This window comes from Aplidium turbinatum, chromosome 7 (assembly GCF_918807975.1).
Source record: "Aplidium turbinatum chromosome 7, kaAplTurb1.1, whole genome shotgun sequence".
Taxonomy (NCBI): domain Eukaryota; kingdom Metazoa; phylum Chordata; class Ascidiacea; order Aplousobranchia; family Polyclinidae; genus Aplidium; species Aplidium turbinatum.
Window position 1 is genome coordinate 9651774 of NC_137478.1, and position 25090 is coordinate 9676863.

At 34.3% G+C, this 25090-nt stretch overlaps 1 protein-coding gene across 1 annotated transcript; it reads right to left on the reverse strand.

The window, feature by feature from the left end:
• Window positions 1-303: 303 nt before the first annotated feature.
• On the reverse strand, window positions 304-25090 carry LOC145774335 (aminopeptidase N-like). The gene is made up of 21 exons (XM_082585560.1): window positions 24918-25090; window positions 23488-23807; window positions 23043-23227; window positions 21442-21589; window positions 18361-18489; window positions 18150-18276; window positions 17122-17276; window positions 15521-15634; window positions 13688-13891; window positions 13271-13336; window positions 12439-12635; window positions 11567-11646; window positions 9356-9483; window positions 8666-8721; window positions 7109-7256; window positions 6357-6430; window positions 5445-5555; window positions 4248-4415; window positions 2951-3091; window positions 2171-2225; window positions 304-1291 (listed from the first exon to the last, which is right to left on the reverse strand). The coding sequence occupies exons 1-21, from the start codon at window positions 25027-25029 to the stop codon at window positions 1133-1135; spliced, it is 2877 nt and encodes a 958-aa protein (XP_082441686.1). The 5' UTR covers window positions 25030-25090; the 3' UTR covers window positions 304-1132.

Here is a 25090-nt window from a genome sequence, read left to right on the forward strand (position 1 = left end):
TCGATGATTGTAGGCCTATTGGTGACTTTTTCACCAAGGGTGAACTTTGCAGATTCTTGTTTTATAATGGTTGATGCCTTACAAGTAAGCCATTATCGCTATTTTTGCGTCAAAGCCGGTTCAAAAAAATTGGAAAAAAAAGGCTCAATTGAACTGCACTACAAAACTAAATATAAGCCTGCTCACCAACTAAACTACTTTTATTTTACCTGCTTAATGGTGGAAACAATGTTTATCGTTATCCTTGTTTGATAAACTCGACTCAAGAAATACTTGATTTCATTGCACTAAAGTTTTGATATATTTCAATTATTTTTTTATTAAAGATTTAACGTTTTCTACCTTACGTTGTATCTTTCCACCTACTTTTGAAACTCATAACCTACCAGTTTATTTTCAATCTATTTCAAGCCAAATAATTTGATCTGCATATCTGCATAAAGCAGCCAGCACACTGAAGATCAACTTTTCATACTAAGGGGAAAAAAATTTCAACAATGGTTCAGATCAATCGAGCAAGTGCAGCCACCTTGCCTGAGGCCATAGAAAGATGCACTGTTGTTCGCAATAACACGTGATTAGTGAACATCCAAAAGCGGCTAAGTGTGGGTCTCAATCAAAAAACATTGTCGGACCTAAATATGCACAAAAAGTAAACCTCCAGGCCCCTACTGCGCAGTTTCTTTCACAGATGGCAACTTTTTCATTTTTTCCTACCAATTTAACTGCGTTGACAATATGGTGCTTTATAAAAATGTTTTTTAGATCCCCTACTTGACTCAGGACCCACTTTTAATGCGCACGACTAACATAACGTTAGTAAGCGGATATTAAAAAAACAACTGAAACGACAATTTTCATCAGTGTTTTAAATCAAACTATGCACATATACATCAACAACACTTCCCTGCTAAATTTTCATACGTCATCGTGACGAATGAACGGCACTTTTTGCGAAAATTTTTGCCGGTTGTAGGGCATTGTGAACAGCCTGTAAACTCGATGCGAAAACATTTTGTACTTCAGACAGTAAAACAGACTCTTTCACGTAGATTCAACGTATTCCGTGATTTTGTAATAGTAGCTAACAGATGTCAGAAAACGTCGATCGAGCTAAACAGAATAAGTGTGTTCAAAACTTTCGCATGACATTGTCAAGCCATTCGTGTATTGCTTGTTCGTTATGGGATCTCCATTGAATGTTCATCTTCGTTTGTTGGATGGCTTCACTGAAAGAATTCGTTATTAATAGCAGCTGCTGTCTTGGGAATTTCTTTGTGAATTGCTCAATCTGGAATTTACACAAGAGTAATACGGTACTGATACAGTTTTTTAAAAGTGCTTCATCACCGGTTTCTCAAAATTTCATAAAGAGCTAAGATTGATATTATACTTCACAATGTAGATATTAAACGACCTGTTTTAGCCTGATGCTGCGAGTTTGCTGTGATAATAGAGAGTTGCACAAGCTTCCGGAACACAGTTCCCTAGTCATTAGTTAATATCTACCTGTAGGCTACATTGTGAAGTAAGCAACAATCATGCAGCTAAAAGCGAAACTCAATCTAATACATTGATATTGTAGTTATTTACTGAAATACCGATGCGATACTACATAGGTTAAAATTACACGCAGGTTACACAATCACTCCCATAACGGGTTACAAAACATAATACAAGACAAGAGTATGCACGACTACGCAATCCACCGATCTAGGTTCACCCTACTCCACCGTACTCCACCCTTCTTCACCGTACCGTACTCCACACCCTTCTTACCCCTTCTACCCCTTCTACCCCTTCTTATCCTTGCAACCCCTTCTACCCCTTCCACACCCTTCTACCTTACCCCTCCACCCTTCTTCACCGTACTCCACCTACTCCACCCTACTCCACCTACTCCACCCTACTCCACCTACTCCACCCTACTCCACCGAAATTCACTCCACCGATCTAGGTTCTAGCAACATGGAAAATCATTATTACTGGCCTTCATAACGATAATAGCATAGCCTACGTTTATTAAATCTATTCAGAAGCATACAAATCGTTTTCTCATGTTTTCAAAAGTTAAAGAGTTTTATATCAAGAAACAAATTAGTATAAGGTACAGGACTGCATTTTGTTAAAAGTGAAAATTAAGCATTTTATCAATTTAACAAATACTCACTTTTCCAAGTTCAAACTCAGTTGAAAACGATGAAGTGCAGGCTTGAATAAGTCTCCTGGAAGTGAGTAAATTTTTAATTCATGTTAAAAAAGTGGAAGTAACTTTTGAGCGAGCCGTGCACATTAGAAAGTCTTGTTTTATGTTATCATGAACGATCTGTTATTTCCCACTTATATTATAGCCTAGACTTACTATGTAGTTGCATTTCACAAATAAAAACCTAATGCTTCAAATAGACTAAGCGCCTATATGCAGAACTACAGTATTAAAAAGTTTTAACGCAAAAATGCACTACAGCTGCGGTTTATCCAAGTGAAGTAGGCTATAAGGTAACATTTATTGAGGAATTTTTATTTACTTCTTTGCATCACTCATACAAGGCAGGGGTATTTGGCAACGTGCACGGGCGTGCAATCGTGCATGGTAGGCTACTAAGAGGACATGAAATATCTTGTACAACGATTCATTATCCAAGTTTCTTTGGACTAATTTACTTTATTATTTATTTGCATTAGACACAAAGACCATATAGGCTAAGCCTAGTCTACGTAAAATTATCGCTTTTTAGGCAGCCTACTAAAGGTAGCCTATATGACAGTGTTTTGTGGAAAAATTGAAAAAAAATGGTTGCTATAGGCCTACTGTAATTGTAGTATGCCAAACAAGTTAGCTCCAGCTTTCAAGAGTGAGCACAAACTACTAAAGTGTACAAGCATGCTCGTCTGTTGATATAGCCTACTACAATAAGTTCTACCGGAAACAATACTTTGTATAACTTACTGGTCGTAAAAAAACGCCGATGTTTTTAAAACAAAGTCGAACACCATGTCCCGAGCATGATCGTTGCCACAAAGATGCATCAGGATGTCAGAATCTTTTTGCAAAGATATGAACGTTCCCTTCTTGAAATAACCCAAGAGCCTACAAAATGACACAAATATCAGTGTCATATCAATGTAGCCTATATTAAATGCTATTGAGCATTATCGAGGCAACGTTAGAAAGTCTTGTGTACAATTTGGCGTAGGTTCAAGCCAGTGGATGGAAAAACTTGTCGTCCAAAGCCACATTGCATAATTAATTAATGCATAGTCTGCGATAAAGGTCACCAGGATGCCAAGTATAATAAACCTAGCTGAAAATTTTGGCAGTTGATCTTTGGATCATTTCGTCAGTTTTGTATCATTTAAAAGTGTTTTGCAGGTTGTGTGCCTGGCACAAACGGTGCTAAATAGCTTACTCACGGTAAAGGTAGTAGCCTAGTATCAGCTTTTGTCGATTAATTTTGTAACAATTCTTAAAGGAAGGAATACACATTACAAAACCAAGCAAGACCAAACGTGATCGGGAACTCGAGCAACCTATTGATGACGTTTTTCCATCATCTTCCACAGCTAGCTGGAAACGTTTACATTTTGATCACGTAAAAAAAAACTAAAAAAGTAACATTTCCTTGTGCACATGTAATTTTTGCAATTGTGCAAAATGCAAGAAACTGATTTTCATTTTAGTGGCGATTGACAAAAAAACAAAACAATTATGAGTTGATCACTTGGTTGAAGTAGGTTATTAGTCAAACTCATATATTTTTTTAATCAACTTTGTAGCCTATTTCTTTGCTGTGATGGTAAATTAATGCAAAAGTAAAGTAAATAAACTTATATTGATACCGTTCCACTGTTGTAATCTTCACATTTTATCGTAACCCTACTTTTGCTTTCGTATTTAGAAAACCAAGAGTAACATTTGAGGTATAAAAAGCTCTTAAGATCTGAAATGAACATCATAGGTCACACTACATAGGAGTTGAACAGCCCGAATGCAAGCTTTGCAAAGTTCCAGAGAGTAACCTACTTTGTGAGAGATCGTAATTGCAACATTTTTTGTTCACTTGTAAACTTTTCTGAATGAGCTTGTGTCAAGCCTGTGATGTAAGTAACTACTAGCTTTAAAAACTAAATATTTATGATAGAGTTTAGCCTATTTCTATCATTAACAAAACGAATATTCAAATGAGTAGTTTTATTAACTTCATGCAATCAAACTTCAGTATCTGTTGATCAGTAAGTGTTATAACCTTTTGATCAGCAAGCTGGACCTGGTGCATGTTAGCGCATTTTGAAGAGCATCTTTTTCGCGAGCTTCTCTTTCGTTTAAATACTTTCTCCAAATAAATTTCCATTCCTTAATGTCTCCATTAGCAATAGCGTGGCAATATACTGCTTGGCGAAAATTGGGAGAAATGCTAAAAGAAAGGTTTTTCATGACATGTGAAATAGAAATCAACAACACATTACTTCAAATATAAATTGCAAGTTATCATGAATCAGTGAACATATTTCAAATAGCAAATCAAGGTAAAATTCAACGCTATTGTCATACTGAACCAAGAAAATAAAATATCTTCTGACAGGTGTCAAACCCACAACAATGTTTGATATGAACGACTCGGTTACATGTCTTGTTATACAAACGAATTTATTTTCACACGAGTCAGTTCAATCGTAAACAGCTAAAAATCGATTTCGATCAGCTAGCGACTAAATTATCTTCAGTTAAGCTGAAAGCAAACAGCACAAAAAATCAAGTGATGAAGATGCGACAGAATGAAAAACGTTTCACTCCTGCTACGTCAAAGAATTGATGGAAAAGACCAAAAATCAAAGGCGAAAATGAATAAAAAATGACACGAAAAAATATGGTATTGAATTGTACCATCATAAGCCTAACCAAGAAACATCAACAATACGAAAAATATTGGTTAAATTGACAAAAAGGATAAAGTCTGCACTTTTTAACCGATAAGGCCGCCTTGTCTTTTAACCTATAAGTTGTCAGATTACCTCATGGATATCTTTTAATGTAGTTAATTCTGTTAGTCGTTATGTTTGCTAGTATAGGCGCCTATTTGGAAGCGCAGAAAATAGGCTAGTTTGCTGTACAATTGAAAGTTGTGGTAACAAGTTAGTTGTGGGCTACAATAAGCATTTTACCTAACTGTGACAAAGACCTATGTAAAGTGTACTTTAGAGAAGTATATGTCTAGGCTAAAGTTAGTAGTTGTTTGAAACGATTGTTTTATTTAAAAAAAAGAAGCTTGCGACAAGTTATTTCATGGTTAAAAAAGAGGCCTCCTTACTTTCATCACCAAACGAAAGCTAAAGATTATTACAAATATATTGGATATTACTTTCTCGAAGACGTTGTCCAATCAATATTCATTGCCTTGTAGTAAGAAAAATGTTGCTTAAACAGACCTCGTAAGGTTACTTACTCATTCGTTTGTGGATTTGATACCCACTGCTCAAACTGGGTTTTTACATTCCTGATACAGTGGCTGCTGTTAAAAGTGCATGCAACATCAATAACTTTGCTTTGCTGTAGTCTGAAAACAAAATGTTAATTAAATAGAAAGAAACAACTTCGTAAAATGAAAAAGACATAAAACACCACACAAAACTATCATCAACACTCGAGAACGAATTATGAAATGCTATGTCTTGAGTACTTTGAGTATAACGCTACATTGATGCAATTTTTCCATCACTTAATTGCTTATGTCACTTTCATTGTATAATAGACTACATGCAGTGGTTCAATTTGAGGAATGCTACCTTATGGAAACCATCATGGAATTATGATTGCATTAATTTAAATACACATGCCAATCTAGCGATATTGGAAAGTAGTTTGGATGTTGGTGCATTACAGCAGTAGTAACAAACAGCCGCAAATATTTTATTGGGTATCAAGAAAAAAAGTACCGAAGAATGGGAATCATCCTCAAAAAACAAACAAACAAACTATTATGACCTTTTGTCATGCCTTCTACAGCATGCAACTACGCATGCCCTAATTATTTCATTATACCCTGATATGTTCAGGAATCTGATCAACATTGTTTGGATAATCAAGCTAAGAAAACCTCAAAACAACAACAAAGCAGACGAGAAGCCACAAGCTTTCAACCTGATATCGAGCAAGTTGTGTGACCATCATCAATTAGCTAATTGCTCAGCTGAGGTGTGCCAACGCACGTATAAAAAGCAGATTATTTTTAAAAAGAAAAAATCTTGCCAGTTTCAACTTGCTCTGAACAACTAAGAACGGCCTGCATTTTTTATGGAGTGCCTTGCTCGAAAAATTCATGGAAACCTGTTTTTATTATGAAATAATTAATACATGCATTGTCGTGTGATCGGTCTGTTCAGTCCAAGCCAGTTCTTGATATACTGGATTCACAAGATGTAGAAGATATTCCTAAAACAATAAAGATCGAGATGAACACTGTCAAATTAACTTTACATAATTTTATCAACTTTTGCTTCTTGTCTAGGCCTATTGGTTTCAAATTTATGTCAAGTACAAACGGTAATTACAACGGAACAACCAGTTCAGCTAAGCAAACTTTTTTTATTTGTTGTGGAGAACAAATTTTGTAAGAATCGGACCTACTGTACTTTACTGTAGCTGAGCCATTTTTCTTCTCTTGGAGTAACTGCTGAGCATATCAATAAATTGTTGTTCATAGCCTATACACACTGTAGTAAGCAAGAAACTTAGCAAGGTCGTTAACAATAAAATAGTATGCTATAGATGGAATAGACCTCATTTACTTGTCATTGAAGTATCATATATTTTTACCAATGCATTCCCATATATTCACATAAGCAATCTATTCATTTTTCCTTCACAGATAAGCAAAAAGCAGATATTTTTATGTCTATCTAAAAAATTTGAAACCTACTGAACTCTTTGTCCATGTGGCTAAAAAGAACCAGAGTTTTAAGACAAAACTTTTCATGTAGGCCTAGTAAGTATCCAATATTAAAAGTGATTTTAAACACAGTATTTTGTAAGCCTATTCAGTGCAAACCTACATAAAATCTACTAATTAATTAACGACTTCTCTGACTTCACAAAGAATGCACAACATACCGAATAAACGTCAAAGACTTTTGATCGAGCGAGCATTTTGGTCAAATATTTCAGTTGGTCAAGTGCACTTTGCCAAGGTATGAGATCATGATCTTCACCAAGAAATTGAGTCAAATTTAAAACCGTGTCATAATCCAAGTGCTTTGCTCTAAACAACAATTTGTCATTTTGAAATAAAGTTACCATGGTCAGGCCTCTCTTTGAAAGACATGTATTTTTTTATAAAAAATATTTTTTTCCTCGAGAACGTTCAACAATAACCAATTTCTTCCTTGCTGCATTTTAAACAGTTAAAACAAAGAGCTCGCTAATTTACCAGATTAAACAAACATTGGTTGATTTTATTTTGAGTTTTTGTTCAACACTGTACTCTTATTATGGCAATGAACACTTTTACGTGATCTGGAGTTCGGATTCATGAACTTGAAACTATCGTAGTTTCTCGAATGATTAGATTGTTTGACAAAGTAATCGTTAGGTTAGTCTACCTAATCTACAAAGTCATAAAAAACTGTAAGCTAACGCCAAAGCCAAATTCACAAATCAAAAAAGACCAGTTTTACGATATTGTAAACGCTCAATAAACAATAAATATTGTTAATACTACAAAAAGTGCTCAGCAAAATCTATTTGAATAAGGACATTCTGATGGTCCCTCTTTTAGGGTGAAACAGTCTGTAGAGGTTTTAGAAAGTAATAACTCTATTTGATGTAAACGCTAATTATATAATGTTGAAAAATTTTGAAGCAGCAGCAAAATTTCTTTGGTCAGAATCCAACAAATAAATTCGATATTGTACCTATGGTGTAATATTTTTTGATAAGTAGTTCACTCCTATTGCACTTAATTTATTTATGAGTGAATTTCGGCTGCAGTGTATTTTTTCTAACGTTTCATTATGCAGTAAAGTTGTAGACAAAGCAAAAGCAACAAGCAAACTTAGCGATTGAATGAGGCTGTTCACCAGGCATTTGGTTAAATAACATGATTAGCCTACATTCTTCTGTTGCAAACTAAGCTGAACCATCACAAGCGATAAGTGATAGTTCAGCTTAGTTTGCACCAAAAAAACTTAAAACATGTTATTTAAGAAGGCTTAACAATTGATAATAATTTTTAGAAAACAATGTTCGTCCTAATCAAAAAATAAAGAGCCCAAAATGTAGAATATAAACTCATGTTCAGAAAACGTTTTCGAAAACTACTGTTCATCTTCGATGCTATAAAATAATTTTTGTATGATTATATATTTTTTTTAATATTCAATATAATTTTATATCTTATAGCACTGAAGATGAAGACAGTATAATTTTCAAAGTGTTTGCTGGACAGGACTTTAGTTTCTACATTTGGGCTCTTTATGTTTTGCTGAGATTAACCAGACGTTCCAACCATTTTGCTCCTATACACGTTATTCAATTTTGGTAATAAAAGTAGCCTATGGTAGTAACATAATTTTTGATTCTGCTTCAGTCAAATAAACTTTTCAATCAAAATAGTTTGTTCAAAGGTAAATTTTTAACAGTCACAAAAACTAAAGTGAGGTCTAATCATACCTCGCCAGATTGAAAGCATCGTCAATAATCTGTCCACGACTTTTGACGTTAATTTTCTAAAATAAATTAGCATAATGAAAACGATTGGTAAAATATTGTGTTAAGCCAGAGCTTCTCAAACTTTTTTTATTGCGTGGTCCCATTTCAAAAATTAATTTTCTATGCGACCACTTGATGGGCAGTTACAATGTAAGCTATCACTGTAGGCCCACTTTTAATTTGTTTGGCAACCCTAAAACTACGTTTTGCGAGCCCATTTGAGATAGCGACCCATAGTTTGAGAAGCCCTGATAAACTAACCTAATGAACAAAAATGATTGAACTCAGTTAACCTGAATGCGAGGAAACTATCAAAATTATCTTCCTTTGTTTTCACTACTATTACAGTATTTGTTTAGAGTTTTATCAATACTCGTTTTAAAATGTAGTTTGATCTTATTTTGATCTGATCCGGTACAACCAGAGTCAGCTTCTTCCTACAACATCCTCTCAATTAGCCTGTCACTACCACGAAGGGCATCATTAGATTTATCTGCTCAGAGTGCTGCACAGACATGTGCCTTCCACTTAAAATGCAATTTTAGTAGTTTAAAAAGACAGTTCTTATTCAAGAAAAATTTAGTTTCAAAAGATGCAGTAAAAGCACAGTTTGAAACTACAACGAAAAGTTCAGGACTAGGCATAAGCTACCTCAAAATTATTACGAAGTTGAACAATAATTTGCCTCCAGTTATCTGGATCGTAGTTTACTCTGTAATACCCGAATGTCTCATAGTTCCCAATTATGTATTTGCCTTCAGGAACATCAACGATTAAATCTGGAAAAACAATTTTGCATGCTATTTAAAACGGTTAATTGATTAAAATAAACAACTCTTGCATTCAAGGTACACTTGCTTAACCTAAAGACCTGTAGCTGTAAGTAGTTCACAGTATTAGTATGTTGCAAAATAGGAAATCGTTTCCTTTCACTGGAAGAATCAAAGAGACTAATTGTTAAACGCCAATGCGGGTCCCAGGTGATTTTGGCAATAGGAATCAGCTACTTTCCAGTGGCTTGTGTGAAATCATGAGAATTTTGGTCGGATTGATTTCATTAGATCAGGGGTTCTTAAACTGGGGTCTATGAACCCCCAAGGGATACGCGGACTAGTTTTAGGGGTCCATGAAGGCCCAATGGAAATCTTAGTGTATAGTTTTAAAAATAAAATAAATTTTTCAATGGAAAAAATATTAAGTTCAAACAACTATCCTATCAGCCCTATCAAACCCGAAGCCACAATTTCATGTTCTTGTTGAAGACAAACAGCAGCATTCTTCACATTAATGAAATTAAATCAAAGATGTTGAAAAACAATCTGCATTCACTATTTCTTAATAAAACATAAATTTTGTTACCAATTTATTTTAATTTTATTGCGTTATTCCCAATTCATGCTAATCAAAAAACTTTCTCGGACTAGGCCACAAAGGGGGTCCACTCAAACCAATTTTTTTAAGGGGTCCGCGTAAAAAAAATTTTTAAAAACCCCTGCATTGGATTGTAACGTTTTCAATGCTAGTGTATTTTCTCATCATAACCATGGTTCATAAAAGAACTGTAACTTCAAACCATTATGGCTTAAAAGTTTTGCAAGCAAACAGCTAATAAGCTGCAAAAACTTTTTAGGCTACAGTTATTTGTATTTTCAGTACGTAGGGGTTTAATTTTCAGTAACAAATCGGGATTTAAACTGATCTTGCAAAATTATTTACTGATCTTCTTCCTTTTTATGACGAATATTCGTTGTAGCACATGACTAGGAAACTGTGTTCCGAAAGCTTTCGCAAACCGCTACTACCACAGCGAACCCACAACATCAGGCTAAAACAGGTCGTTTGTATCTACATTTGTGAAGTAAATAACGATCATGCTGCTAAAAGCGAGACTCAATAGGCATCGCATAACATTATTGTAAGCAGCGTTCCCGTTCTAACAGCTTCCATTGCCCATCCTTGCCATGAATCTGCCTTAGCATTTATTTATTTTGTTAATTTTTTAGAACTCTTTTACCTTCGATAAACCTTAGTTTGTTGTATTGGTGGATTTCAATAAAATAGGTTGATATATCGTAAAAATGTAGGAAATTTATGTTAGCCTACTGCTTACAAATTTTGCATTTCAAGAAAATCTTAACTTGAGAAAGTAAAGAAATGCTTAGGTTAGGTGACTACAATGTTTGACAAACTCGGTTAACATCTTTTTGAACTCACTACGCCGTGGAAACATCAGCTGCAATTATTTTTCAAATTGTGTATAAATTTAACCTGTTAAATTTTATCTGTACATTGTTAGTGCTTGTCTATCTGCCAAAGGACATCATTTTATGTATGACGGGAATTCAATAATAATTATGTAATTAGGGTACATTTCATCTAATATGATATAATATGAATTGCAATACCAATACACCAACTGGAGCAGAACTACATCGGAAGAAATGGGTAAAGCTCAACCGCTTGCGGACTGGGGTAGGCCATTTCAATAATAACATGTTTCAATGGAGCCTCGCCGACTCAGTACCATCTTGTGCATGTGGCTCATATTTTCAGACTGCATATCACATTATCTATCAACGTCTTGTAGACTATAAAGACCCTGGATAGATATGTGGACCTTAACACCCTAGCCTAGATGAACACACAATACATTAGATGTAGTACCTAGATCAACGTGACCTGCGGCGGCCTCAAAAACAAGAAGAAGAAGATATGAATTACATGAATATCGACTGGCAGTTCCATCCTGCTCCTGTTGATAAGGAGGAAACTTAAGGGAAGTTATTGATTAATTTTACATTGAAACAACTGATTCAATTGAATGTAAGATTGGGCTACTGCTACAGACAAATAAAAAACTACCTTTATCTGCTTCGAGCCACTTGAGGGAAGTAGTCATATCATTTTCCTTTAAATACCAAAATGGAACCGTCCAAGAGTATCTGTTAGATACCAAAAAATTAGCTGTAGGCTACATAACAACAAAGTGACATAAAAATTTTATACTTTTTTATGTAAAGTGGCCTATTAAATTTCTTTTGGATTCACCGCAGACAAATTAATATTTTTTCAACATCTGCTGAATGGACTATGAGGCTACTTTGAGAAAATGAAATCGTTTATACTTATACAAAGTTACATCGCAACACGGTTAACCATCATAGCAATTTTCTACGCCGTTTTATTTTTTATATAGAATATTGAAAATACTTTTCTTTTGTCTATATTTCCTTACTTTTTAACTTCTTAAATTTCTGCGACCGTGCTGAACCCATTTTACCCATTAGGCTACTGACAGACTTGCGGAACGAAAGTATGACGTCAGTTCTGAACGTTTAGCAATGGAAAAAAGCGTAGTCCATACTGGATATATTTTTGCCTACGTTTTGTGTGCGCAACCTTTAACCAGGATAACATTCCACTTTCCAACACTACTTTACATTAAATAAAACATTACTACATCCGGTGGAGCAGTGTTGCTTTCGCCTATTTATCAGGTGTTTTTAAGTGTTTTCAATCATAAGAAGAAAGACTGTGTTTTAGTCAGACTACAAAGCTCTGCATTGATTCATAAATCTACATTACGGATTGTTATGATATGCTAGGTCGCTACTTTACTGTAGTCTACGTAGCGCTGGAGTCCCGTATTTCAGTTATTGCAGGCTCATAGTTTTGGAGATTTTTTCTAAATAAGTGTTTCACCAAAAGTATGAATATTTTTGACGAAAATATACTTGAAAGTGCTTTCAGGAAGCGTTGGATCAGCAAGTGGGTTCAAAAGAAATCTTTTTTGTCTTACAACCATTTTATTAGAATATTTCCCATGTCGTTTTATATAAACTACTGGATAACCCATCTGCAAAATCCAAGTTTTCATTGCGTTAGCAAATCCTCCAGGAGGATTAGCTGCTGTCGGCGTCACATCCACAGCCTGAAAGTAAACATACAACCACAGTAGTGTAGGTGGCACTTATAATTGTCACTTATAATAATCTAACCCTTAAGTCATTTATAGCTTGCTTTTGCTGTGTAACTTAGTGCTAATAATAGCAGCATTGCTTATCGCCCTTAGATTGTTACACAAAATGTTGCCCCTCTTTAAACCACTGCTCCCTCTAAGGTAAGCTTCATTAACTCAGACTGGATAGGTGGAGACGTGAACGATACGTTGGTATTAACGTTTTAGAAAGTAAGGTGCCAGAAGTTTGTTTTTATTTCGGTGGCAGGTGGCAGGTTTATAACCAATATGGTCAGTTTTATCCCTTTTATGTGATCAGTTTTATCCTTGTTTTTCTTTTGCAAAAGATCCTACACAATTGTTTAATTATTTTGAAGATGCAGCACAAGCTCTTTTCATTTGTCAAAGCAATGTTTTTTTGCAGTTTCTGGTGTTTGTGATACAATTATATACTTTTCATATGCTGTACTTGTGGTTTATATTTTATTTTGCCGTTGTCACGACTACACGCCTTGAATGTGTTCACAATATCTAATATTTACTACTACACTACTGCCAATATTATTGTATAAATAAGGCTTTAAAGCTAATACTACACTACAACTTACGTATTGCCAGTGTTTAAAAAGTTCGTTGTGATCCACAGAGCCATATGCATTCTCCGTTAAGTAATTCTAAAATAACAAATTCAATATAAGCATATTGTATATTATAAGATAAAGCAGAGATACTCAACCTGCGGACCATTTGCATCCCAATGAAAACGTTTAATTTTGCAAAAAAGCATTGTAAAGAATATAGTCGGGGAAACAGCCTAAAGTTTTAAATTTAACTTATAAAATTGGAAAAAGTGTATTAATTATCTTATAAAAAAGTAAAACCTTGATATTACTGTAAGCGTTGCAGCTGTATTTTGCATTTATGGGGGAGCCTAACAGATATATTTGTGATTATTTGAAGTAGTTATTTTTTTTAAACAACGGTAACAAAACTTACAAATATATATATAAAAAATATTGTTGTACCTTAAGTCCTAATCTAAACGCATCCTCTCCAAGAAAGTGCTTGATCATGCGAAGAATGCAAGCTCCTTTAGAGTACGATATGTCACCAAACAAACCTATAACTTCAGCGTTGGTAGAGATATCAGGGGCTACGATGGGATGAGAATAGACACGACCATCAAAATTCATTGCTTTGTGAAAATCTCTAATGATGAACTGATCAGTCTGAATTTCAAATTGATGACACAGAGATAAAAATAAATGAATACAAAGAACATGGCTTATATAATTTGAATTATAATTGCGAAAGACATGGCCTACATAGCCCATATGCATTGCATTTACCAAATGTTATAATTGAGACGTAGAATTAAGTTTGTTAAGTTATAAGTAAAAGATTAAAAACAACCTAATTGGGTTAACCAACTTCATACATTTATACTCTTTGTTGACTGTTGATCTACAAAAGCGCTTTTCAAAAAACGCTTATTGCAAAACTATGTAGGTTACAATGACACAAAGCTATAAAAAAAATCCACACGTTTACGTCATTTGGAGTTACTGCTGGTTGCTGCTTCGGAAAACTCGAAAACTTATACATCAGTTTGGTGATGAATCGTGACATGATCTAGAGTCCTAAATAGCTCTTTTGTCTTTTTGTTTTTGCGTTGAGAAAACATCAGCTTTTGTAGAGACAATTACAAAGTTGCATGTTTGGACTGCGACGTTAAAGATGTTTTGTTGAATTCAAATAAATTTTCTAAAGTATGCTTGTATGAAAATATATATATATCTAACAAACTATCGAAAATTTATTAAGTTGAATTATTAATCTTCATATTGAACATTTTCTTTAACTCTTAATACTAACTGAAAACATATGTAAATTTCTATACATGTTAAACTAATGCAAAAAACGGAGAGTTTGCTGACTGGGATATATGCCGTAAGATACGAATTTTTTTTTTCATTATGTATAACGCAATTAAATGGTTGTGAGAACCCCAACTGAGTGTATCATGCATTTAAACTCCTAAAATGTTTAACCATGCATATTACAATACACTGAGCATAACCGATTGACCGTGTGAATTTGAGTAGAACTTTGGACCAAAGAAAATTAAAGCAAGTAAAACGTTTACTAAAATTTGATATATAAGATAGATTTTTTTATAAAGTGATGTCAATGTATTTGCAAACGTTTAAAAAAATGTGGATCAAATCATATCTTGAAATATTTTTGGCATGGTTTGATAGCAGTGGTAAACTTCAATAAGATTCAAATGCCTGCAAAACGAAGCAAAGAAAAAGAAATATCCTTCAAAAAAATAAGTTTATAACTCCTGGAGCAAAACAGCGAGAAAATGCAATGCAGTCCGACGCCAACTATGCATCTAATTTTGCATGAAGGGTTAGAATCAAACACAAAAGACTGGTCTGTTGCACATAATAATTCATTAATTAAAAAGTCATTTCTACTAAAGTGAAACTCCAAAATATGACCAACCACCAAAAGTACGTTTTCAAGTTGCGCAGTTAAACAAGTTGCAAAAGATTTTCGATGCTGCATTGCCATTATCATTATGTAAAAATTGATTGATCTATGTTGTGTAATTTTTAGTTTGGCAAACTCAAAGTACTGGCATTGAACCTATCCATCAGCAGGTCAATAACCAAAATAGCTCATAGGAAACAGATGTAAAAGAATTTTAAATAATTAATTGAAACAAAAATTCTCTGGGAAAACTAGCAAACCCTGTGGAAATAAACCTTTGATGGTTTTTGAAATACATTTTTTACACTAATGTTGAACGTCAAAGTGTCGTTTTATTTTGTTTGATATCATGTTCTTACTATTCTCCAAGATGGTTCGACTTGATCCACTCCAAAGTAGTTCAATAAAGTTGCAAATCCCTCGTTCAGCCATAACTCGTTCCACCAAACTGGAGATACCAGGTTCCCAAACCACTATAGACACATTTGATAGAACTTTAGGGTTAATCCTTCAAAATGTTTATTAAATTTTAATTTACGTGCCTCCTACCTAATTCTATACAGCTTCATGTTTGCAACATTCAATATTTTGAAAACGATTAAATAAATCCTGATATTTAAAATTTATGCATATTTCAACAATATAATACATCAAGTTCAGTTATTATTGTCTAAAAACGTCTACAGCCTGCTTCACTCTTAATTCTCATGGTCTTAAGTAAGGGTGAAACAGGCTGTAAAGGTTTTTAGAGAGTAGCAACTGAATTTGATTTAATTTTTTCTGCTTGGCATTTTTGCTTGTCATTAGGCACTTTTTGTATTATTAATAATATTTATAGTTCAATAGTAAAATAGTTGTTGTGGTTTTGAAGCAAACCACCAATAAGATCGCGTTCGGAGCACCCATGTTAGCGAATTGTGCATATCTTTAAAGGCAACTTATAGTCATTGGTATTTTTAGCTATAATAATCAATGCAAAATTCGAATTGAATAGAAAATAAAATTGGGTAAAAACAATTGCACTCGTTTTAATTGTTGATGAAACTTTTTTTAGTTTTATCGTTTAAGTAAGATGCCAAATAAGCAACTGGATAGTGCACACACGAAGAGCTGCAATACAACAGAATAGGCGGAATTGTTTCACTTACTGGTCAGAATTTCAAATATTTTTGACAGTGAAGATGATGTTGAAAACTGAAATCCAAACAACCACACGCACTAACTGAATCAAGGACGCAATGATTTGTCTATGTAGGCAATGACACATTAACCACACATTTTACAGCCAAATGTAGGACTGTAGGTAGGCTACGTGGTAGAAAAGTCGTATAGTGTACACATCTTTTGTATGGCGCTTAGATGTTTCATTCAATGTTCGAAGGTATCGCCACATGTATATATTGACTTATACCCTTTGTTGATTTTGGTCGTTAGACACTCTTTGGTTAGATGGTCGATGTCTTAAATATCATGGCAGTTTGCTCTTTGATAGAGTAACTGGCTTTTTTAATTGGTTACGTTTCTTATCTATTATTGCAGCATTCTTGACAAGTATTTGCATTTCTATGCAACCATTCATATTCCTTTGCAACATAAATCCAAATATCAGCCGTAGTTCTCTTGGTATCAAAGGGAAACTTTCACGCACGGTCACTTGACAAGTCATTTAATGCTCCAATCAAATCTGATGAGAGATGTTGAGTATTTGATATTGTAAAATATGATAATATCCAGTCGAGTTGTTGTGTCTTCGGAAAAGTATTTTATCAAGCCACTGTGATAGGGCGCGAAGATCACTAATGATCTATTTTTTTCAATATCCTTCTATAACTTTGAAGCTTGTACTTATGATAATTATTATTTTGCGACCCACAGTTGAATGACTCGCCACATAAATTTGGGTGGCACCCACTATCTATGAATCCCTGCTCTAGTTTTACAAACGCATTCCCTTCCACACCTGGTGAGCTACTTCGTGGGCAATGAGGGTTGCAGTGTCAGATTTGTCGGCTTCAGAATTGAACGTGCTGTTGTAAAGGTAAAACTTTTCTTTGTATGTCACCAAGCCCCAATTTTCCATGCCCATAAACATCATCTTCGGAATTGCGATCTGGTCTATTATTGAAACAAAAACAGAAGTAGTGAATTTGTAAATAACAAAAAGCAAAACATGTTAGAAAAGAAAGAAAACTATTTTCACCAAACGATAGCCTTAAGTTACACAAAAAATAGCTTGGAAAAGCAACCCAACCAAGCAAGAACTCAAAGCTTACCGTGATAAAAAAAAAATTGTGAACGTTTTTGGCTATACTTAACACTTGGCCATTTTGTCACTGTATTTATCATTAATTCAGAAGTAGCTGTTTGTTTGAAATATACACTTTAAATAGTTGTGGTATATTTCTAATCAATTATACAGTAATTGAATCTAGCATGCGTATCATCTCATTGTGTTAGACCTTACAAAAAGATTTTTTATTGTCGATACCATAAGTTAAATGAGTACAATTTTCAATTTGCCCCTTTAGTGCAGCCCACTAAAAGAATGATGGCATTGTATGATAATGTCTGAGTGAACCAATTCGAAATTCTAATAAAGTTTAAACTACCACACACAGCCTGCTTCGATCTCTGCACTGAAACCTCTGATGACTTACAATATAAAATTGTGCTGCCCCAAAACTCAAAGAATAGTATTTGTAAAGACCATGCTAGTAAAAGTGTGTTCTGTTTAAGTAATGTAACCAATACGTATTGTGTAGATAGACTATCCATAAGCTACTAAACGTTGTTCAACACTTTTTTCTATTCAAAATGACCAACTGGTTAATGTGAGTAGTTTCAAAATGGAAATACACAGCATAATTATACTGCTGAAGTTATGCTGATAATTTTGATCTAAATCACAACAGGCCCTTCTAATAAGATATTCAAAGTTATGAAAATACCGGTGAAAAAACGCAAAACCTTGACAGTAAAATTTATTACCTGATTTGGAAAGAGGATACGCAACGTCAAAATACTTAGTGTAGAAATCTAATAACTTAGGAGTGATCTTTTTCGCATAGTCAGTATTTCCAGCATTAATCTGGTCAGCTCTAGCATAAATGTTGGTCTGCAATTTGAATAATATTGATCAAAAAAGCTTTTAAGTTGATTTTACTTCCTTCATAGAACTATCAAATAAAATTCATGTTACCTGAACTTGAGATGTTCCTGAAGTAAAGGCTTCATGGTGGTGAAAATCACTGATCACAAAAGCAAGCAGGTAAGTGCTCATAGTAGGAGTTGTCTCAAACTTAGAACGATACCAGTCGTCAAACTTTTCCTACAATCACAGTAAAGTGAGGGCGAAAAGAAATGTTTAGAGTAAGCTATCCATTGCTAATATTGTACCCTACTAATAGGAAAGGGAGGCAGGTTAATCTTTTTTTTTTCAGATTTAACTTTGGCCCTGGTTTTACAATACAACAGGACATTTTAAAACCTCTGAAAAAAGTTCAAGTTTCAATCCAAAACCCTCCCCTACTCTGAAAATTGTTTTTCACGTTTAATTGTCCAATATTGCATGAATGTAACTTTTGTTTACGGCATTAAATGTTCAATTATTATTTGCTACACTACTAAAACGCATTAAATATGTTGCAAGAATGCTGTGAACATGTTTCTGGTCTTGGTTACATCGTAAAACATGACAAACATCGTAAAACGTCGCATGACTACGCGCATGCGCAAGAGCGTGACATTAATGCAACTAGTTTGTAGCAGATGGTATTTGAACCGCCTTAAGTTGATCAAAACCTATTTCCAAAAAATATTTTTCAAAAAATAAAATCACTTTTAGCTTGTTTTTAACGATAACTGATTTAATTGATATAGTGTCTTTGGCTTCTGTCTGCAAAAAATTATTTTGCAGTTTCGATTCAAGCCCTTATTCTGAGATTCGCCGCTCAATCCCTTTCTATCTACCTGTCTATGTTTGGATGGAAATTTAAAGAAAAAATTCCAGAGCTCTTAAAATGTACTGTTGTATCTTTTGTAATGTTGGAGTATGGTATTGGAAACTTAGGCTGCACCACTTAGCAATATACTACACAATGCAATGTAATATTGTAGAAGCAGAGCTCTTGCTGAGAGATCTTTTTTTGAATGACACAAAACTCTAAAGTTTTTGCTCGAAGTCAATCTTTATACCATCGACGACTAGCTATCTCGCACACAGCATCACAATTTCATTTGTAATAAACTAAATTTAGTCATAAACGTCTGCTATTCCATTTTTTTTAACTTTCTTCTATTAAATAGCAGTTAAGCAGTAGCCTCAGATTGTAAAAGTTGAATAAAATTTTACAAAAGTTGTAGTGCCAAATGTTGTCAACCATGTATTCATTAAAATTACACTGCTGAAAGGAGATCCCTGTTTGGCTGCGGTTGGATCTCCTATAGAAAATGAAAAATGAAAATGACTCTAGAAAATGAAAATGAAAGTTTTCGGTACTGCGACCAGTGATATTTAAAATGTTGGGACATTTCTTGTTGGACAAGTAGCAAATGATGGTGATGTACAAATTCGCAAAATTTATGATCTTGCTGGAATTGGAGATAAATCATTCAACGTTGGACGATTAACTATTGTTAAAGCTGATAATTTCACCTCTAATTTGACTAAATGTTTATTATGATTTATTAATAGTTGTACTGATGAGTTCTCTATGAACGAAAACTGGTTCTGCAACAAATAAATTGTAAAATGAAATTGTAATGCTGTGTGGGAGATAGCTAGTTGTCGATGGTATAAAGACTGACTTCGAGCAAAAAATTTAGAGTTTTGTGTCATTTAATGATTCGTTGAAGTTTTAGATTTGTGATCGCCCATAGAGGAAGTGCCTTAGTGCCTGACCCTTTCTATGACTTTAGCATCTTTTCAATAAATTTCAATAACCTTTTTTTGAATGATCAATTTGTGGACAAAAAATAACTCAAGAAAAGATTAATACAATAAAAAATGCTACTTTTAGGACAAAGTTATTCGGTGGATTGTGACCAGTTTTATCGCAAATTAAAGATAATAACATGCTGCAATCGCTTCATTAGAAAAACTTTGTTGACAAGTGGTCAGCAGAAACGAAATTTAATTATGAAACATCATTGATCTATTTTTCATTTTTTATCATTTGATGTCTTCTGGCAAGAATAATCTTGTAAGGCCGTCCTTCGGTTTTACGATATCGCTGCAGGTCTACACTTTTTGCTGAAAATGACGTTTTGGTAGCAGCGCTATGATTTTGTCTTATTTTTACATGTATTATTATTTTGTCTAAGATTGTCTATGTCATCTATGATAACGGCGCAAGAAAAACTACATTTGTGTTTCAGATGAAGTTTGAATTTTTGTTTTAATCGTTTAGCATTGTTGCGGCCATATGCTGACACTGTATGTTCAATGCGCTCGGTTGTATTGAACAACGCCACGTGCTGCACAATTGAGATCCTCACTTTCCCAACTGTTTTAGTGGTGAAAATATCCTGTTGTTGTCACAACAAGATATGCATAGCAATAGCCTACAATTTTTTGTCTTAAGCGTAGAAATTTTGACAGTTTAAGTGATTTCTTCACAAGAACAAAAGAGAATAAAACAAACAGAAAATGTTATTTCGATCCTGTTTCTTCACTTTTCCCTTGTCTGCTCATTGCAACTAATTGTTCAAAGCACGGAACTTTGTGAGACAATGCACATAATAGGCTACAACATGGGCACATAATGACAATACGTTGATCACTTTATGGTCCAGAGCGTTGCGGTAACATAATTCTTCGTGACATGAAAATCTTGAGTCGCTAAGAAAGTGAGAGCAAAACGGAAGCAAAACTTACAATGATTTCTTAGTCAGCATTGGATACGGTACCGTATCCAGATCTGAAAATCTACTATGGTACCGCACTCGGTTTAAACGCTGCACCAAAACGCTTCGAATTAATTAGACTCACAATGCAGCTTTGTCGGTAGATTATGCCACTGTCAGGTCTGTGCTTCAAAAAATCTTTATATACATTTATATTTCCAATTTATTTCATAATTCTGAAATTTTAATAAATTCTCGCACTCCATACAACAGCTTTTTGTACCTCGAGAGAGTGCGAAACACCTGTAATTGGGAATCTCTGCTGTAAAGTAAGTCTCTTAATATGATTTTTTATGCGCTTCATCCAACCTATCTCGTTGATCCAACAAAGTAAATTTTGTTAAATTAGTAAACGCGCTTTCCCGCAAAAGCTTACCATGCTTTCCAGTGGCATGTTCGAAAGTCCATAATAAGGAAGTTGATGCCAAAGGTAGATGTCAAATGTAGCTTTGAATGCCGGCTCATCGAAACAGGGAAATACCGTCCTTGCATAGTATGGTTGCATTTGTGTTGCAGCCAGCAAGCTAAAAATAATATTTTAATTAAATTCAAATATTTAACTGTCTTTGGGACTACAAGGGATTTTTCATTCAATATTATAAATTGGACAAATATTGAAGTGCAGTGTATACACAAAAAGGAATTTTGCAGACTTATTTTTTATTCTTTACGCATTGTTTAACCCAGGAGTTCTTAACCGGGGGGGAGGGGTTAAATTTCACCAACCGAGGGGGTAAATTTACTGAATCATAAATTAAAGCAAACTTCGTTTTTTTCAGTTATTAAAAAACTGGTTGTGTTGCACTCGATTTTGATTCAAATTTATGCTTAATGTAAGTTTTCATCTTTTTCTTTTATCTCAATCAATCAATCAGTTTATTTATTTGTCACAAACACAAACATGAAAAGAATACAAAATATGCAATAATCTGCTGTGTGTCATATGACGAGGAGACTGCGAAAAGACCACCAAAAAAATCTCCACGCAAGTAGCCTACTACCAGTTTCATTTCAACAGCGTTTCATTTCAGCAGCACAAGAAAAAAAAAACTTAAACATTCTTGTGTGCTTTTATCATAGTTATTTAGAACATTTGAGTAGACATTATTTTTCACAGGACCCCGTCAAAAACAATCGTGACTTCGGCATATAAACAGCTTGTTTTTGATATTTGCCAAGGTAAATCCAGAAAAAAAGGATGTTTTGAATTTCTTCGCATGATTGACTGGACACGATGACATCACAAGAGGCCACCAAAACGGTGGGGGTAAATTTTACTTTTTTCATTCGGCAAGGGGTAAACGAAACAAAAAAGCTTAAGAACCCCTGGTTTAACCTAAGATTGACATGCTGGGGCGTCAATAATGGAATTTCAGTAAGTTAGTGATTACGCTTTCAGTAGCCTGAGTTAGTGAAGACAGGCTGAAAGAGACACGCCTTAAATGGTTGGGTCACGTCGTAGGCCTACGGAGAGACTAAACTTGTGTCAGTAGAAGAGTAAGACAAATGAAAGGTAAAGAAAACGAAGTAGGCCGAAAAGAAAATGGAAAGATTGTGTGACAGAAGATATTGAAATGGTGGAAGTGTTGGAGGAAGATGCTGCTGACAGAATGAAGTGTAAAACTGCAACCTTCACCAGCGACCCCATTTGAAGTGGGAATCAGGCCAAAAGAAAGAACTAAAACTACTTGCTGGATTCGTTCCTGGTTGAACTGAAACGTGTAGACTCAAACATTCATTTGCAGAAAAGTTAAAGTTTACAGTGAAAGCAAACTTAACTGAAATTTTTAGTGGTATCGTATTAGCCTACTTTACGTGCAATGAAATAAGTGAATTTCTATTAGCCTATCAAACTTTTACCTACAGTAGAACGTTTAACCATAAATTATGCTGATATACATGAATACACGTCTTGAAAAGATACCACATTGAAAAGTTACATAGATCACATTGTAATTGTAATAATGGATTACTTACATTTTGTGGTTTGTAGAATTGGTGTATGAAACACTGTATAAACCATACAAACCATTATCATATTCAGAATAAAATGAGGTTTTTAAACTATAAACTTTATTTTTTTCCATTGTTTTATTTAATTCAACAGTTAAAGATTCGTGTTGGTAGGAAACCCAGTGCTTGTTTACGACAACGGGTAAATTCTGTAAAAAAAAGGTTAAGTTATTTAAATATAGCTAGGATTAAAGTTAAATTGATTCATCTCTGATATGGTATGAAAGCAAAGCAACTGCAATAGCGGAAATTACAAAATAATGAACATAAAACCCAACATTAAATTCTAAAGTATAAAAAAAGTCAAAGTCTATGTGGATCTAATAAGAAAACTTTTTCTTTAAATAATAATAAATGATTATTATCACTTCAACGAACCAGCTTGTACATAAATGCAAATTCCACTTACATTTTCACCACATACTGAAATATTAATAATTGTTAAGTGTTTGCTGTTTAGAACGATGTATCTTGTTTCTTCCATTACACGAAATGTAACCACACTGTTGCCATCAAACCAATGTGAATTCCATGGATCTGGCTTGATATTCGTTAGAAGATCAACAACATAATGACTTGGAACCAACGCATTTGGCAACCTTGAACTGTTCCAGGGTTGATCATGAGACAAAGCAACTGTGGTGTTATTAGAAAAGGTGTCGGGAACTTCTTTCAGTTTTTGCGCGTAACAATCCTTCCTCAATAGACCAACAAGTAAACCAACAAGAACTGCAAAAATATACAAAAATAATTTATATGAATAAAGAGCAGTTAAGCTTCAACAGAGAGTTTGCTTTGTTGAACCATAGACAAACAAAAGAAGGTAACTTTAGCTTGGTTAACGTGTTGTGTTACACAGAAATAGCCTTTAACATAATTTTTTAAAAAATCAACTCAAACGTTTTCGACACGTAGGCCTATACATGTGTCCTCATCATGAATTACTTAAATCTGCAATACACGATATGCAATGTACATTGGTAGGTCAACCAGACATTTGTTAACAAGGGCCGGGAAGCACTTAAACCAAAATTTAACACCCAAAAGTGCAATTGAAGAGCACATCGCCGCTTTGTGAAACGTGCACTGACAATGTCTCGATCTACCAATTTAAAATCATTTCTCGAGGCAGATCTGATTTTCAGATTAAGATCATGAAAGCCTTTAGAACCAAACGTAAGAATCCGTTTCTCAACCGGCAGTTACTCTCCTGTGGCTCATCGTTCCTTTCGTGTGTGTTCTAATTGTTTGTCACATGCCTGTATTTTACACCTGATCTGATCTGTTTCCCGCCGTATAATTTGCTCGTAATCTTTCTTGCATCATTTGTTCAGTTTTTGCTTGTCAGTCCAGCGTGTCGTTACAGTTATAGTGCATAGTCAGATTTATCTTGCAATTTTTATTTTAGCCTATGCATATTGCAGATTCAAGTAGGCTAATTCTTGATAAGGACACACGCACGACGTAGCCTACGTGTCGAAAACGTTTGAGTTGTTTTGTTTTTTGAATTATGTTATCTCTCTGTGTTATACAACATGTTAAACCCGCTAAGGTTGCTTTGTACATAGAGCAGTACATGACAAATTTAATAGCCTACCTTTCAGAATTGGTGACAACTCACAGTTTTGGCTACAGTGCTGTACAATAAATACGTTTTTGATGAGTAAAAATTTGCTATTTTTCGTAAAGTCTCTTAGCTAAATTAAACTAGCAAGAGATGCGTTGATGTTTTGCAAGTCATTCCTATCGGTAACCATAAAATTTTGTATTATGCGAAAGAATAGCTTAGTGGCAATTAAAGGATTGTTATACAAATCATTAATAAATCTATTGCCTTACCTATTAGAAGAACAAAAACAATAAAAGTAGCAATCAAGCATCCTTTGCTGACAGAAATGTTCCCATTTTTCTGTTTTCCTTCGGAGATGAAGACTTCGCTTTTTTCTGCCATAAATGTGCAGAACAGTTTAACAAGATTTTTAGTTAGGCTACATATAGCTTGCTGTAGACTG